General features: G+C 40.4%; 1 protein-coding gene across 2 annotated transcripts in view; it reads left to right on the top strand.

Moving 5' to 3' along the window:
- CLYBL (citramalyl-CoA lyase) overlaps positions 1-12693 on the top strand; it is a 170852-nt gene that overhangs the window by 130320 nt on the left and 27839 nt on the right. For both annotated transcript variants that reach the window (XM_069007931.1, XM_069007921.1), the window contains one exon: positions 11030-11218. In XM_069007931.1, the coding sequence (XP_068864032.1) occupies positions 11030-11218 (189 nt within the window). The remainder of the gene's footprint in view (positions 1-11029; positions 11219-12693) is intronic.

The raw sequence follows: 12693 nt of genomic DNA, 5'->3' as shown, positions 1-12693 counted from the left end.
GAGAGAAATAGGTAGGGAACTTGCCTACAGATAAAGCCAAAGAGCATCAATGCCACTGTGTGTTTTGTCCTCAGAAATAAGTGAAGTTCTCTAGATGTAGAGTAACTGCTAGGACCCTTTTGGACTGTGTTGGCTACAGCCCCATTGCAAGTGAAAGCAAGACACTTTAACCAGGAAAGGACACGAACAACCTTCTGTGTCCAGCAGCATAAGCACACACCAGCACAAGCACTGCAAACACACTGGCAGGGACAGTGCCTCAGTGCCCAGCTGGAATGAGAAAATGGAGCCAGGGAGCTTCCGGAGGTTGCAGGGGTGGCTGCCAAACAGACACGATGCTTGGTGGCAGGCTGGCAGCACAGGGAGAAGCCACTGCCAAGAAAAGGGAAGGGAGTATCACCTGAGTCCTACCAGGGTTAACCTGCACCTGATGCAGGTGATGGGAGTGGGGATTCTGGCTGAAGAAAATGTCTCTGAGCACTTTGAGGGGCAAAACTACCTTCTGTTCTCAATACAAAACACATTATTACTGGGGCAATCAAAAATTATAAACAGGGTTAGCAAGTAAAGCAGGACAGTTTCCCAAAAAAAGAGATTTTTTTAGGTAAGTAGAACATATTTCCACTAATTTCTTTTGGCAGTCCTTCATTCAGATCAAGAAGGAGAGTCATATCAAGTAAAAGGACAAAAAAAATTGCTAAATACATACTTTGTTCAGACAGTTACACAACAATAAAGCAAGCTGGGCAGAAATGTAAGAGGAAAAGAAAGTGAAAAAAAGGCAGTTTAATGGGTGTCAAACTTGTAAACACTGAATTCTATTTTATCACTGTTGGCTTAAAATTAATATAAGATAAACAAAGCAGCAGTACTCTATTATGCAGTTATATTGTTGTAAAATCCTGATTGTCCATGAATTTTATTCACACAGGAGAATATATTATATTGCAAGTAGCATTTTAGCAAATAGTTTCATGCCAGAGCTTTGCATCAACTTAATGTTATTGGTGTCAACTAAATCTGAAGTAGTCAAATCAGTACAAAGTCCAGGCTGACCCCAGCATTTATTGTATGTTTTTAGAAATGGTCCAAAGCTGAACCCATCTTCTTATTAGTCTTTTACTTACACTGCATTTGGCAGAGTCATTGTCCAGAAAGTGAGAGAAAATACCTGATAAGCCATGTGTAAAGAATTTGAACTCAAATTCTGACAGTGTGCTTGAAGTGAATGAAATTCATGTCAGATTTGGACAGATGCAAGAGTAGGTAACAAAAGCACAGGTGAAGGAGCTCTGCATATTCAGGCCTGGAAAAATGTTATGAAGGGAATCACATAAATGAAGGCAGAAGTTGTGTTAGTCAAGTAATCAGTGATTTAACAAGGTGCTCTGCTTCCAGATGCCCCTGTTGGTTATGCTGAGGTAATTTTATGGGGAAATGTATATGGATGCAAGAATGGGGGTTTGTAGTGAGGGTTGTTAAGGGATGCAGGCATTTGCTTGAATCCTACCTACTACTCTACTCATTGGCACAAACTAGGTGATACAGTGGGTGCTTAGCTGGCTGGGCTCTGATGGAAAGAAAAACAAAAACAGCTCAAAAAGTTCCTTTTTCCATGTTGCCCTTCCTAGCTACTTATTGTCATCCTTTGCCATGCCCTTGTTTGCAGTGGTGCTGTTGTTTGTTTGGCCAGGCTGTAAATAGGACTGATTAAATGGGCCGGGGTAAAAAACAAAATCCTACTCTCCCATACAAAAAACCTGAGTTTCTCTAATGGGATTGCTTCAGTGATCCAGTTTGCGTCTTGGCTGGAAATGCGTCTTGATCGGAAATGCTTGCATAAAGAAAAAGTGAGGCATGGAGTGGGAATAAGTGGAAGAGGGCAGGAACTGCTTAGATCTTGCAGGAATAATCATATATTGGTTTATTTTATTGTTTTATTGAGAAATATGCACCAGCTTTACTTTCAACTTCATAGATATTTCAGAAGCCCCACTGAGGAGCACCTTCTCAGTCAGCCTAGCATTTAAAAATAATTTATTTCATCAGGAAAGTAAGTTGAAGAAAAGCTTAGGGAAAGAAATGTCACAAGTTCCTGATTTCCACTGCAATCAGGAATATCTAAATGAGGAACTTAATTAGGTTTTCAAGAATACCAGTAAACAATTCTGTCTATGTCTATAAAGGTGTGTATTGTATTGTACCAGTATGATACATCTATCAGTGATGTACAAATACCACCCTACAACTGTAGGATTGACACAGGTGAGGCAGGGGAAAATTCACATTTTCATGTTTTGTTTAGACCACAGAACACAAGTTAATTCATTTCTAAAAGGTTCCTACTTCTTGCCATGAATACATGAGTCATGGAGTTTATTTTTAATAATTTTACTTTGTATCAGGGATCAGTCTCTGCCTCAGCTAGTCACTGCCAGTGCGGGGACACATGGGACATGGTATTCTGGTGCTGTTTCCCCTCTCCCACTCCTGGGGTGTGGAGGAGGAAAGAAGGAAGGGCAACTGCTCTTGTACTGCTGCCCATCCTTCAGGGACTCTGCCAGAAGATGTAGGCTTTGCCTCATCATATGGAGCATCTGAGAAAATGTTGCCTGCAGGACGTGCTAAAACCTGCATTTGGGGTGAAGTGGGGATTGTTGGGTTCCTTTACTCACCCAGTCACCCATCCACGTGGGATTTCTATCAAAAGAAAGCCCTTCTTCTGGTAGAGAAAGAAGAAGGGTTTCTGGCAAAATCCAGCTTAATTAGGTGGGTCTTTGTTAAGGTGAGCACTGGCTGAGAAATACAAGTATAAAACAAGTTTGCTTTGCAGTAAGACAAGAGTTGTGTCAATTTAGTGCAAAGCTTGTTAGATCAAAGTCTCCTGTGTTCAACATCTCCTAACATTATTTTCCCACAGAAGTAATTACTACAATTACAGGCTACTTCTACAATGCTAAATGCATGTGATCCAAGGAGAGATCCCTGCTGCCCTCACTTAGTGTGGCAGAGGTGCTTGTGCCCACATGGCATAGGGGCACATCTCTAGAGCAGATTAAATGCAGTGATGGATTAGTAGCACATGAGTGCCCTGTGTCTCCTCATGGGGTTTTGATAGAGTAATTAGGTTTGTAGTATGGTTCTTTTTAGGGTGTTTTTTCTTGATTTCCATCATATGAACAGGGTGGCATACCACCATGAGGTTTTTAAACTTCAGCTGAGGATGTCTTGTACACCCTGGGGCATGACAAGATGGCTCATGTGAGTGTTTGAAGGGACATGGGCTTTGCTGGAGCAGAGTGGGGGCAGCTGAACTTGGTGCAGTCCTGCCCAAACCACTCTTTGGGCATGATACCTGGAGAGATCTATCTCTGAAACCACACCTGTGTTGTGGTTTGGAGGAAATAGATGCTTCAGTCCCCCAAAGGAGAGTCTGGATGTACGTGAGCAGTTGTGTCTTGTGGGCAGCTGGGACCCACCAGACCTTCAGGTGAAGTTGGTAGCCAAGTTAATCCAGTGGTATAGATTTTCTCAGAGAGTCTGTACCTGGAAATTGATATGAATGGCATGATCTCACAAGAGCATATACAGTACTACATGAGGTAATTTCTACTTTTAAAAAAATCCTGTGGGATAAGAAGGTTTCAGAAGTCCTCTTCTAGATGGCTCAAGAACCCATCTGGTGGGAGGACTTCCTGGGAGCGCCTTGCCCAGCGTAAGACACCTGAGAGACCAGTTTTGGTCTTGAATCCTCACTGCATGGAAATACACACATCTACAAGGTGACACCACTTAACTTTAAAATGTAAGTTGAAAATGAAGAGTTGAGAGCTTTTTTGTACCCTTACAGTTTTACTGTGGATGTGAGCTGTAAACACTTGGACTTAGGGCATTCTGTGGGGCTTTGATCACATTACAGAATATTAATTTGCTAATTCATCAATGCAGATAAGGCACTTTATGAAAACTGAGATAAGAGCAGTTAATCAGTATTTGCACAACACCAGAAACACAACAGTTGTTTCAAGCTTTCTCTTTGAAACACCAAGTTTTATTAAGACTGTAGGTAGACTGGGAAAAGTTTCTTCCAGAAAAGTGGAAGGATAAGAGATGCCATGGCACACCTAACCTAGTTTTTCTTAATGCCTTCCTCATTCCTAGGGGCTGTTAAGCAGCTTGGAGCAGACACTGGTTCTCCAGTGCAAGCAGGCATAAAGTTCTGGCCAGTCGGGTTTTTTTCAGAAAACCTGTGTTTGCATCTCTTGGCTTTAAGTATTTTTTTTCGATTGATTTATTAAGTAATTGAGGAAATAATTTGCCAGCCTTTGAAACATTTGATCCATGCCTCACTTAGAATCATCACACCTGAAATCAACTGCTGAACGAGGATTGATAGTTCACTAAAGCAGATCTGCTTTTGACAGACAGCAGTGTATTTCATTATCAGCATTAACAAAAAGATGCACTTTTAAAAATAAAAAATGGGTGTCTAAATGTACACATTTTCCATAGTTATCTATTACATACTGCTAAGTAAGTGCATCTTCAATGGTAATAATTTTAAATAAAAAATTAACATACAGTTCAGATGAAAGAAAATATTACCCTTTCTTTAACTGATATAGATTGCATATTTTGTGGCCTTATTTCATCATGCAGCAGCTCATTTGGACTGTCGAGGAAGACTAAATAACACTAACACGTCTAAAGACTTTTCATTTGTGATGCTAATCTGTCACAAAACCAAAAGTATCTTCAGAAAGCCAAGGAAAAAACTGAAGAGACTACTTCTTGCAGCCAGCTTAAATTAGTGGTAGCTTGATTTGTGTTAATTGAAAGGTTGTTTGTGTCTCTTTTGTAAGTGTTTATAGAAGTTGGCAGAGAGAAGAATAGCTGCGTAGCTACATGAACAAAACTTTCATTTATTTAAGCTGCTGTATACGTTACTATCATTAAAAACCTCTTGAAACATTTCTGTACACACAGTCTTAAGGTATAGGCCTGTCTCTGTGTTTATGTACACACAGACACACGCGGGCACACGCACACACACCGTGCTGTATTATTATTTTTGTTACTGAGACATTTGTACTCAGTCCTCATATGTGACTATTTCTATGTGCCAGCTCATTCCAGCAGCCTACTGGCCTCTGTTTAAATTTCTCCGAGATATGTGCAAGTCAGAAAAAATACCTTGATGGCAACTTGTGAAAATGTCTTGCTGTTGCACTCGTATACAGGCCCTTGGACAGTTAGGATCAGCAGAAATTTAGTATTTACATAGCTGAACACCCCTAAAGCTTACTGGGATTTATGAGCCCTGGGTCCTGGGCTGGTGGCTGGGACAACCTCAGGCTCTTGTTCTCTGGTTCTCCATATTCACAGCATCTCAGGACAGGCCACCTGAGCTCCTTATGTGGAAACTGCCCAACTCTAAAGATGTTGGATAGACCCCTACCTAATATCTTCAGGATCCACATTGTCCACACTGGTAGAGAGAGGGAGAGGCTTGCTAGGCTTACATGGCAGCAAGCACTCCCAGCTGTCCCTAGACAGCTTTTAGAGTTCTTGTCTTTTAAAAATACAGGATGGATATTGTTGATAAAAGCACTGATGTGTTCCCAGACCTTAAATGAAACTTCTAGAGAAATGGGCCAAGAAATTTGATTTCCTCAGCAGAGCATGATTAAATTGCTGCTTAGTTCACAATGCTGACTACCGATGTTTGCATCATTTTAGTGTTGCTAGACATGTACTGCATGTAAGGACAATTAGCAGAGCAGAGAGAAAAGCAGCAGATGCTAGAAGTGCACAGAGTTAGATGACTCATTATGATGTCATGAAGAATCTTTTTCAGACAAGTGAAAAGGTTGGTATTAAACAAAAAAAATAAAAGACAAAATAATTATTAAAGAAATAATATGAAGATTTCAGGAAAGAGTAGCAGAAAAATCAGTGTCTTGCAGTACTCTAAAACGTGTGTTTGCCTGAACTACAGAGGAGAGATACCAACATACATGATGGAGACTCTATTCTCCCTCTTCTTCCCACTCTGGCTCCTTCTTTCCTTTAGGATTGGTTACATGGTGGGTTGGGTGTGTTCCATGTTGAACCAAAAGAAAATGTGTTTTAAAATGTCTTCAATCTTTAAAAACTCATTAACTGATTATCTGCTCAGAGGTAACAATGAGAAAATATTTAATTTTTTCTTAATAATTTCCTGAAGGCTTTGTGCATATTTAACAGCAGTTTTTTAGTCTAACAAGACTAACTAAAAATACGTACTTGCCATTTCAAAGATTTATTCTCACAAGTACCTGATGCATGTAAGGTAGAAAGCAAGTACCTCCTGCTCTCAGAAGCATTCTGCTCCACATTTACAGTTCTCTTTGTTTTCTTAAAAAAATGTGATTTGTCTTTTCTCTTGCCAGTCCCATTTGTGAATTTGAAACTAAATGGCATTTGTGTGCCATCATTCTGTATGGCATCACTTCATTGTTGGAGAATTATGCCTGCAGAAAATGTCAGACTTTCCCCCTGCAGAAACTCTATTCTGCACAAAAGCTACTATAAGTATATAGTATATATGTGCACTCTGCTATTTGAGAGGTGCATTCGTATGGCATGCGCTAATATAAGTGACAAAAGATTTAGCAACGTCAAGTTCTGTAAACAAACCACTCCAAAGAATTAACATACACATAATTGTATGTTTTTACCATGTCAGACCTGTCACAAAAAAAAGAACTTGAATTGTGATTACAGTAATTAATTTTTCCTCTCCCGTTTGAAACATGACAACTTATTATGGCATTGAGGATGATAGATTCTGGCCTGCCATTGTACTGCATTATATATTTCCACTTCCATATGAAGAATCATTACCGAAAGATGTTAACAGGATGAGATCTATATACAAATATATATTTAAGTATGACCACTATCTTTACATTAAGGCCTGGAGCTTTTTAGAAAAAAAAAAGGGGAGACTAGGCAAGAAAAATAAAGCAAAACAGAGGCTTTGTCCTCAAAATCAGGTAGGTCTAGAAATCACAGTGCTGAAAAGCAGGATTGTAGGGAATTGTACCAGTTTGAAAAGAAAGAATAAAATGTAATTTTTCCATCTGCTGTTAATCTGACCATCTTTGCTTCATTTTTGCTGTATTAACAGTGTGTCCAGGGTGAGTGGGTGGTGGAGCTTCCAGTTCTGTGGCATTCTTTCTTCTTCTGTGGCTTTTCTGTTCTGAAGTGGAAATTTCTATGTTGTGACATATAATGCAGAGGAATAAAAAGGTGAGAAAAAGAAAAAAGGAAAAATGGAAAGGTACTGATTCAGATGAGGGAAGTTGTTTCCAAATATTGTTACCAAATGCACCTATTTAGGTGCCCTTATACTCTGTGGTTTTACCAATAAGCCCAAGGGGCTCCTTCTTTGCTGCCACCCCCTACCTCGAGCCTTGCGCTCTGCCTGCCTGATCCCATCCGACAGTAGAGCTGATACCGCACTAATCCCCGCAAGTTTGGGACTAATGAACTAACTGCTGGGCTGCCGCCACGGAGCTTGGTCCCAAACTATACTGTACTTCACACTCGATTTATTCTCCAGATGGCGAGACTGCGCAGCCCTGCCGCGAGGGACCACCTCTTCCACTGGAGTGTAAAAGTGGACGGATGTTGTTTTCTTTGCAGATTTGATAATTCAGAGCTAGAAACTCACGAGGATGGTTAGTTATTAGGTTTAATGGGTGCCAGTTGAGGCGGCAGTATGCGTATTCCCATTTTTAATTTCAGTGTCTGTGTGTTTGAGTAGCAATGGATTTGTCAGCAATGCTGCGTCACCGAAACCTTTCTCTTCACCAACTGGCGTAGCTGCACATGGTAAAGAACCTCTTCCTGTGTCCTCCTCAGAGTCAAACAGAAGGGGTGCTACAGTAGCCACTCTGACCAACCTTTTTTTTTTCCTCAGTGAGCTTTCCAGCACAAGTTGCAAATTTAGGGTATTTTAATAATACCGCTATTTACCATGAAGCTCTCTGTTGTCTTTCTCTCTTGTTCAGTTTGATAAAGAATCCAGCTCACACAGGACTCAAGGAGGATACCACCATCCCAAGCTACCTGGGCATGAAATGTTTTACTTAATGACTGGGTTTGTTTCTTTGTCAGCCATGCTTTCATGACAAAGTATTATCTACTATGTTGTAGTTCTCATGTGAAGAACAGGGCAAATATTTTTCTCACCATTCCTTAAAAATTCTAGTTTTCCCATTCTTGGAAGTAAAGATATTATTGTGTCAAGGACTACTTTTTTCTCTGTTATAATGTTGAAGTAGTTTACCTAGCTTAGACCTTTAGCTTTTGCATGAATCCTACAATAAGAATAACATCTACCTTTCCCTGCATAATGAGGCAGAAAGGGCTCTGCTTTTCCTCCATGTTTTTAGTACATTTAGTCAAAGGCTTTAGCATATATATTTTTTATTTACCCATGAAATGTTTTACTGGAAACCTTTATGGGGACCTGATGCTCCCCACTAACATAGTTGGATTTCCTCCATTGTAGGAAGGGTAGACACTGAATCAGCCCCTCACAAGCTCTGGCTTTGGCAGCCAGGTCCCATCAGTTTGTTCCACAATTAAAAACATAAATTGATTCTTGCTGTGGAAACTATAGTGACTAGAAGTATTATATCATGGAAAGGAAACATTTCCATTCCTGGGGTATCCAGGCAGACAGATCTAAAACATAGCGGTTCTAAGAAAATGCATCAATTCTCAACCCAACAGATGGCATGGGTGTGTTAACTAACATAGCAACATATTTTCTATTAAAATATGGGAAAAAACAACAACCCCCTCCCCATGTTTGTTGGTTGGTATAAATTCAGTGAAGTTGTTGGTTATTTTTGGGATATGTACCAGAGGGCTGCACATTTAGTTTATGTAAATTGATAACAGCAACAGCCTGTTAATAAGTGTTTTGTATGGAAATATACCTAGAAAGACACGATCTGTCTTTTTTGGGAAGGGAGTTTGCAGACTGAGGAGAAAAATAGATATGAGATGGCCTAGTGCTCATTATTAAATTCTGAAAAAATATCATAACAAGTTAAGCTGCAAGTCTGCTACAGATGTGCCTTCAGTTGGAGTTGGGTGCTGCCTTAGAGGATACTTTGGGGAGATCTCTCTTTTGCAAATTGGATTGGTGTGTGCTGAAACGGTGATAATCCGACTTTAATTAAAAGCATAAATTGTTTTGGAGTGTGTTTTTAAGCTACCCTTCTGCATCATATCCAGAAACTTTCAGCCCAGCCCTAGAAACCCATTAGCCCAGATCAGAGAGGGAAAACATAGGGGATTTGTATTTCCCGGTATTGGCATCATATGGTTCAGTTTACCTAATTTGGAAGAACCATTTCAGACAGCCATGCGCCGGAGCTGTCTTCCAGCTGGACATGCTTGTACTAAACTGTGTGCATCTTTATGTGGCTTTTCTAATGGCCCCAGACAGAGTCCATTCACAGCAGTTCGAATGTTTTGGGTTGCATTTTCCAGAGATTACCTCTGAACGTGCCCCTTGATCGCAACCCAGGGATACATACATGGGTGCCTTGTTCCCGTCTGTCCGATTAACGGGCATATGCTCCCAACCTTTGGAGAAGCACGGCTAGTAGCCCCAAGCTGAAGGCTGTTCGCTTCAGATTTCATTAACTTTCTGCTTCATTATTCCTTCCTTTTAACCAGTTAGAGCCACCAATTGCTTTTCTCTAAACTTACCCTAATTATCAGGGGTCCCAGCCCTGTAAATCGGTACACTGCAGAGCTGTCTTAAACTGGCCTGGGAGACCCTGTTCTCATCGGTCCTGACAACTGTAAGCTACTGTTCCCTCACACTGTTTAACTCAGACCACATTGGGAAACCACCTCTGCCCCTCTTGCCAGCAGAGGTTTGCATCCGTCTGGTTTAAATCTACTGTCATGTGCTCTCTTGCTGATTTGTATTAGCCTGTGTATTAACTTTGGTGATTTTTTTTGGTTGTTTTTTCCCCTTGAGTTTGCCTGTTTTCTTGAAAAGCATCTCTATTCAGCAACTGCATATTGTTAAAGTCATTCCTGAGCCTCCATGAGTCAGGAGCTTTAAAGTTTTATTAGCCCCATAAAAACTCTTCACAAATGAAATGACTTTTGATAAGTGTGCATTTTGACAATGCGAATTTGTTAGGGGCTGTTGGTGAGTGGAAGGAATTTGGGGTTGAAACTTCAGTTGGCAGGAAGCAGGGAGCCCAGCACCTTCCTTCGACCCCTACCCCCCTTCTCCAGGCCAAGAAATGCTTTTCATTTCAGAAAAGTATGCCAGTATTCTTCATGCAAATCAACTATTAAACATATTTGTAAATTTACATTCACAAAAATAGCAAATGACATGGGGAAGCGTGTGTCTTTGGAGATTTTATTTTGTGCCAACAGAATACCTTTTTATGTGGCCTAAGAAAATCTTAGAGTTATTTCAGTGTTGTTTTTATATGCAAGTTGTGAACTCTATTACTGCCTTTAATGCACTTTGAACACATGGAGTAAAGGAAAGCCAAAGAAGTATACGTACATCTGTGCTTTTTGACATTCAGGCAGAGCTGAACTACAAAAATGAGTTTTTTAATGCAAATTTAAGAACATGTCATTTTTGAGAGAGAAGACAGTGCAACACATTATGTTAGTGTAAAGATTTGTGTTACACATGTTCAGCACTAGCAGACACAAAAGTCTTGTTTTCTGTAACTGGTAGAAACCCCATGCATTGAATTTTCCAGTTATAAAGAAACATTAAAGAGGAAGGTAAAATTGTGAGGTTCTGGTGATGACTGCTTCAATAAAGTCCGAGAGTGATAGACATTTTGAAGACACCACTATACTGGAGATCTAGCTTTTTCCCCCATGTCATTTCAACAAGTTTTCTTCTCAGTGCATTTTTCTGTCAATAGAAAATATGCTTTCTTTTTCTTTTCTTGTGCATCTGAACTCATATATATTGTAGAGAGAAGCAAGACTGACCATTGTGAAAACCCTTGAAGAGTTTGACTTTGGCCACGCGGAAAAGTGTGTCAGGATAAACTCTGTGTCCAGCGGCCTTGCAGAAGAAGATCTAGAGGTGCTTTTGCAGTCCAAGACCCTTCCTTCAAGCATGATGCTGCCAAAGGTTGAAAATGTTGAGGAAATAAGATGGGTGAGTACCAACAACACAGTAGCTTTTGACTAAAGCTGTTGGGCCAGGTTCACACAGGTGCAGAGATGAATGGCTGTGAGTTAAGAGGAAGGCTGCGAATACCACATGATGTTGTTGCTTGGCTGAGGTAATTGAGAAGTGCATCCACTTAAATGTGTGTATGATGTTCTGTATGAAAAGCGTATATGGAACACATTTATAAAGAAAACCAGGTGTATTTCTCCCACAGCTGACAAAGAACCAATATTGCTGTCAGAATATATTACCAAAAATAGAAGGGTAAATGCCTGACTCTTCTCTAACTACCCTAACAAGCAAAATTACTGTCTGTCCAAGAGCCTTAGTTATGTGCATTGGGAGCAGGAGATGGGAAACCATGTTAGCAACATATGAAAAAATGGGCTGGGGGGAAGGTCACTCCTTGGGGCAACTGGAGGAACAAACAGGAAGCTTTTAACTAGTGTTTTTAATTAGCACAGATATTATTTCCTGAACAGTTCTCTACTTCTTCCTTTTTAATTGCTGACAGGTGTGTTTGTGTTTCACAACTGACTTTTCAGCCAATAAAAACCTGAAATGTAAATGGTTGGCATGTCAAATTACTTAAGAAAACTTTGAAATAGGCCTAATTATGCTATAATTGATCTTAATTGTCAAAAAAGAGGGATGCCTGTTTGGATATACCATTATTGCTGTTGATGCCATGATGATTTTTTGCCTTTTCTTTTATACCCCTGTTATACCTTTTTACAACTTCTGTATTCTTAGTGCTTTTTGCCTACATTCTTGGACTTGTTTGTTCAGCTAAGAGACTAAACATTTTAGAAGCTTCATAAGTAAGGGTTGATGTGCCCCAGACCCCAAAGTCCTCTCCAGAACACATTCTGTAAACCAAGATAGAACCATCCAGGGGAAGGTTCCTTGGGGAGGGGGGCTCACTTGAGCCTCTCATTGAGGAATTTTTGATAGATATGCTAATTAGTAAGACCTATAATGTTATACCAGATCTTTTAGGGGTGTGCATTGTGGTGTGCATGGAGGTGCATTCCACCTGGACATGTGCACCTAAGGATCCTTAAAATAAATACCAAGGTAAAATCCCTTTTTCCCTTCTAACTGTGTTTGACTCTTGATTTTATGACCAGGAAAAGGCATCACTGTAACTTGCCAGTAAAGGAATAATGCTTAATTATTCACTTTATATTTTTGCAAACCGCTAGCTGAGCAACTAGCACACATGCAAGCTGTGATGAAAGGCAGGCAGACATATTAGGATCTATTTTAATCTCAGCATCTAACCTTGATCAAACCATTGAGATCGGCCGGAGCGCACAATGGAGCACGGCCCCATACGCTGGGTATGTGACAGGCCCCATCCATTCCGTGGCGCTGCCCCTTCGGCCTCCACCACTCGCCACGGAAGGTTCACCATCCCCATCCACCAACGGGTAATTAAATTAACCAGAGTACAGCTC

Source organism: Aphelocoma coerulescens, chromosome 1 (assembly GCF_041296385.1).
Source record: "Aphelocoma coerulescens isolate FSJ_1873_10779 chromosome 1, UR_Acoe_1.0, whole genome shotgun sequence".
In the NCBI taxonomy this organism is placed as follows: Eukaryota; Metazoa; Chordata; class Aves; order Passeriformes; family Corvidae; genus Aphelocoma; species Aphelocoma coerulescens.
Note: the sequence above shows the minus strand (reverse complement) of the source record. Positions and strands in the feature narration are given on the sequence as shown.